This window comes from Acyrthosiphon pisum, chromosome A2 (genome assembly GCF_005508785.2).
Source record: "Acyrthosiphon pisum isolate AL4f chromosome A2, pea_aphid_22Mar2018_4r6ur, whole genome shotgun sequence".
In the NCBI taxonomy this organism is placed as follows: Eukaryota; Metazoa; Arthropoda; class Insecta; order Hemiptera; family Aphididae; genus Acyrthosiphon; species Acyrthosiphon pisum.
Window position 1 is genome coordinate 17,473,942 of NC_042495.1, and position 5,554 is coordinate 17,479,495.

Below are 5,554 nucleotides of genomic sequence, written 5' to 3' on the forward strand. Positions count from 1 at the left end.
AAAATAAATATATTTTAGTCACCTTGTCAAACTATAACAACTTGCCCCGGGGTGGGGTAAATTGTTACAGCCCAGGGGCACATTGTTACAAAACCAATATATTTTGAATTAAAATTATTAAAAAAAAAAAAATTAACAATGACAGTACCTATACTCTTCCAAGAAAGATGAAATATTTTTTGTGCATCATAAATGAGGCGATTGGTGGGTCGAGAACCATGTTATCACGCTAACACCGAGCAAGTGTCGAGTGACGCGACGCATGGGACGCGCCGGACAAAAATTGGTATTTTTATAACAATAACATATAATTAAACGGACTGTAACAACTTTCCCCCTGTGGTTTTTTTTTCTTAAACAAATAATTTTTTGTCAAATAAAAATTTACTATTGAATTATATTACTAGAATTTGGTGTAGTACTATATAATAAACAAATTTTGAGTATCGAAATAATCTTAGTTTCCATTGGGGTGGGTTGTAATTACAAAAGAAAATCATGAAAAAAATGTACTTTTGATATCAAAAAACAGAAAACTGAAGATTATTCTTGATACCGTTTATTTATACTGGATATTATTACAAAGCTTATGGGGGTAATGATAATAGAATTTGTTTCTTGAGTTTCACAGTGTTACCATAATTGGTTATCAAGATATCCCCAATGTAACAACTTGCCCCTGTAACAACTAACTCCGCTCTCCCCTACTATCGATGAGATACAAATAATTATATATTTGTATATATTTATCATTTATTTCTAGATAGGTACAGACCAAATATCTAGGTAATACGGTAGATAAAACTAATTTTTATTATATTTAAATAACTAATTTACTTCTTGACCTATACAAATTGGATAGAATAGTTGTTCTGATAAAACAATTTTAGTAAAAAATAATGAATATTATTAATGAAAGATTAATATGATTTAAATAAAATGTACATAGATAAGTAAATATATCATCTAATATAACCAATAGATAAATGTAGTCAAAATAATGCTTTGATATTCAATTTATTAATCAACTAATAATCAATAATCAGTGAAATAAAATACGTATACCAAGACAAGAAAATATCGATTATGACCATTGACCATTGACTTTATTTCAAAAAAATGAAGAAAAGTATCTATACTAGAGTTCCATATTTTTAAATATATTGTTTTTAATTAAACGTTCAAAAAATCTAATTTGTTGCTAATTTTTTAATGCATAATTAAGATTTTTTAGCGCTTATTTGGTTGGTTTTTAATGCTTATAAATCCACGCTTTAGTTATAACTTATTTTGTTGTAATTAAAAATATTATTCGCGAGTACTTGAAACTTTTTAACTATATTATTAAATTGTATACACACAATAATATTTTAAAATACAAATTTTCACCAAAAATTTATTTTACCTACTGTATTACCACTATAATGTCTAATAATAATTAAATAAATTACATTAACCACAATCAAATCATAAAATATACTTAGTATTTGATATATTATACATAGGCTAACAGACCGTCAATTTTGTTAATTCTATTAAAATCAAAACAGCCCTTCTTTCATTTTGTAAAAATGAATTTTCAATATCATATCTAGATATGTCGAACGATAATGTGTCAAATAGTAATAGACAAGACAATTATTGTTGAAACTGAAGCACATTTGTGTGCAAAATATTTTCTCATAGACATTACATATTAATCACATTGAGACATGTGAAGTTAATAATTATGACTCAGAGACTACTCTGAGACACTACCGTGACGCTTAATGCCCGGTTTTGAGAAGTTAGTGCATGAGATATCGCAAAATAATCATCTATGTTTCATCACATTGTAACTTCCATGAGAAATCAGTTTGAGATATCACATAGACTTCGCATAAAGTGCACAAAGTCTAGGGAAAAAAAGCAAAAAAATGTATTAACTTACTGTAAATTGTCTGCCGATTGATTCACGAAGATTCGAACCGGCTACCCCTACATTTATGGACCTACGCCTAACCTATTGGGACACTACCTATCAAGATGAAAAGAGGATTGTAATAGGGTTTATATAAAATACATAAGCAGTCAGAAGGTATATAATGTAATAGTAGGTAATTTTTTTGCATTATCACTAACTCCACGTATCCCCCCCCCCCATTATGTGATACCTACAACAATAACTAATAAGGATTGTAAAATTGTACCTATACAAGGTGATTCTTTTATCATGAAACACTCATTATTTCAAAAAGTATTAATGTTTTTGAAAATATTTTTTTAATAGTTCAAGTCATATTTAAAAATATAATTTTTAATAAAAACGTTGTTTTGAAACCATGTAAAAAATATTTTTTAAAACATTAATACAATAATTTGGCCCGATATTATTTTTAAGAATAAATGAAAACAGACACAAATGCATATAATACTATGATGAATTGTAAACATTTGATATCACACAATGTTTATGCCTAAAATTAATGAATGTAGTCATGTAGAAATAACAATATTATGTAGTTATTATGCGGTGTAAAAAAATAAAAATATTAAAAAGATAGTAAAATGATATAGTATATAATATTAATATAATAATTTGTATGAGTGCGATAATATATGGATTAGTATTATATATTATGTATAATACCTATATTTAAAAGTCCAATTATTGGACAAATAATATGTACAGAAGTCCATTAGTCAATGAGGGATATTCTTAGGGGGGATAAATCTTAATCAGAGGGACTAAGCTCACTAGCCCACCCCCCTAGTTGCGAAAATGTATGTAACAATTATTTATACGTAACTATTGTAACTTCTCGGTTATGTCACATATCATCAATCATTTTAACTTCTCAATAGTAACTTCTATGTGATATTACATATGGAATTCTCATATACAGCTACGGCAAGAAGTTATATATCGGTATCATAATGACATTTTATTCTTATACGGATATTTGAAGGTACATATAAGTTACAATGTACCGTCACTTTTGAGAATAAAAACAGACGGCACATAGACAGTAAGTTCTTCTTTATGCACACAGGGTTAGTATCTAGTGTAATACATAGCCATCGCCCCAATAGTACGTCTTTGATTGAAACACTGGCCTTAAAACATACTTCCGGAAGTAAAGCACGATTGCTTAAAGTAGACTCCAATAAAATTGAAAGACCCTCCTTTTCACACTCCAGAGCCTGGGAAAAAAGAAAAAGTGTACCGCTTGTGGATAGTGACAAAAAGTTTAAAAAAGTAACAAAGGACAATTATTATTTTATTTAGTCTTTTATTAATATATTATGATTTTTACATGGAAAGTATGGAAAACCATGTATTAAAGGATCGATGTACGAACGCGATGTCACGGAAGACGGTAATGTCTCCTCGGCTCTTTACGTAAAAAAAGTAATAAAGGTCAATTATTATATCTTTCAGTATTTATTAATGTATCGTAATTTTTACAGGGAAAATATGGAAAACCACCAATTAAAGGAATGATGTATATACCCGATTTCAAGGAAGACAGTAAGGTCCCCTGTTCACTACCTAGAGCTGCAGGGATAAAAAGGAAAAGAGTACAGACTGATGCTTACAGCGACAGAAAATTTAAAAAAGTAATAAAGATTAATTATTCTTTCTTTCAGTAGGTATTTATTAATATATTGTAATTTTCATAGGAAAAGCATGAAAAACTTTCCATCGTGGGTTCAACGTATCAACGTGATGTCGCGAAAGACGGTAATGTCTCTCCTTACTTCTCGCCCCCCCTCCCCCAACACATCGTCAAATTAGAGGTAGTGTAGGTAGGATCTGCTGTGTTTAATTTTGATCCATTGCATGTTGTATGTTTATATTTATGATATTTTGAATATATTAACCAAACATAGTATGTATAGATACCAAGTACCCATAGTACCTATTCAGAGAGTAGATTACGAATGGAAAATTAAAAAAAAATAAATACCAATTTCGAAGCAATTATGACTAGTGAATACCTGCAGTAAATGATATTTACGTCGCACTTTTATGATTTTAACAATTTAATAGCCATATTTTTAGCGATGAAAAATAAATACGTCTTAAATAAGTATAGTTAGGTATATCATAAATAGGTTATTTTCTATTGTTTATTTGCAAAACCATACAAAATAAAAAATACACACAGGCGGTAAACGTATATACTATATATATATATATATAACGGCATTGCTTTTTTAGACACATCTTTTGAAAATGTATACTATGTTATAATATAGCAGTACTCAATGCTCGTCAATAATATGTGGAAATATTAAATAATGATTTTAATTTATAGAATAATAATATGCTCAATTTCACATTAAAAACAGTGTTGATAATATTATTTAAATTAAGTATTATTTGTTTATTTATTTTATTTCATTTCATAAACACATATTATGAACACCGGGCCGCACATAGAAAATTTGGGTTATGTATAGATTAAAAATTAAAATGTTTTCATCCTGTTTTATTACTTAATAACCGTTTAGGACAAACTCCATAGGACATTAGGTCCAGTTGAAAAAACGTATAATTCTGGAAATTGTTCATCAAATTACAGGATAAATAAGTATATAAATAAATAATAGTATTAGTGAGCGATATTACTGGTTTATGCTGTATTTTTAAACAGTATTAATATGTGTTCTGCCATGTTCTTTAACAATTTATATTAGTGTCTATTTATGCTGTACATACTTAAATTTGTTGGCTTATTAACCAGTCTTAGTAATAAATATTAAATACAATTTTCAGTTCTGGATGCATCAGACTTACCATCTGGTGTTGTGAACGATGATATCAAAATATGTAAGCGGAGTAAGACACTGGAAAAGAATGTAAAATTTAAATTATTTATTTAACATGATGTATTATATTTCTATAATTGACATTGTAGAGTACAATTCAAACTCCAGTACGATGTCCGAGTGTAATAAAATTTGGAAAATTTGAAGTGGAGACTTGTTATTCATGTCCATTTCCACAGGAGGAGAATTCTTCGAGATTAATATTTTGTGAATTTTGTTTAAAATACACTAAATGTCAATCAATTTTGGAAAGACATATGCGCCACTGTTATTGGAGAACACCACCAGGCACAGAAATCTACCAAAGTGGAGATTTAAGCGTTTTTGAAGTAAATTAATTTTATGAAACAATTCATAATAGAGATAAACTATACAATTGTTTAATTTTTTTTTCAAACAGGTCGATGGAAAAGTAGACAAAACGTATTGCCAAACACTATGTCGAATGGGAAAACTATTTTTACAGTTAAAAACTCTTGACTATGGCGTTGAACCGTTCTTATTTTACATTGTGACGAAAAACGACGGTTTTGTAAGTGTACCTATAATAATAAATTTTATATTGTATTTTCGAAGTGAAAACTCCTATTGGGAGGCTATCTGCTCTCCGATCGAATCATGTGCCTAAACGCATAAAAGAATCATTCAGCGACACTAACAAAATATGTACCTAATGCTGTCAATCCATTATTTATATTTATGTGTATGTGTATGCGCCCAATTATAAGTCCACCCATTG

General features: G+C 28.7%; 2 protein-coding genes across 2 annotated transcripts in view; both read left to right on the forward strand.

Annotated features, from left to right (window-relative positions):
• The first annotated feature begins 2,733 nt into the window (after positions 1-2,733).
• LOC107882328 lies at positions 2,734-4,043 on the forward strand. The gene is made up of 3 exons (XM_029490621.1): positions 2,734-3,391; positions 3,451-3,600; positions 3,664-4,043. The coding sequence occupies exons 1-3, from the start codon at positions 3,332-3,334 to the stop codon at positions 3,787-3,789; spliced, it is 336 nt and encodes a 111-aa protein (XP_029346481.1). The 5' UTR covers positions 2,734-3,331; the 3' UTR covers positions 3,790-4,043.
• LOC115033021 (histone acetyltransferase KAT7-like) overlaps positions 3,667-5,554 on the forward strand; it is a 3,425-nt gene continuing 1,537 nt past the window's right edge. Inside the window, exons 1-4 of the mRNA XM_029490620.1 lie at positions 3,667-3,724; positions 4,763-4,816; positions 4,905-5,144; positions 5,216-5,347. Of these exons, the coding sequence (XP_029346480.1) occupies positions 4,802-4,816; positions 4,905-5,144; positions 5,216-5,347 (387 nt within the window). The 5' untranslated portion in view covers positions 3,667-3,724; positions 4,763-4,801. The remainder of the gene's footprint in view (positions 3,725-4,762; positions 4,817-4,904; positions 5,145-5,215; positions 5,348-5,554) is intronic.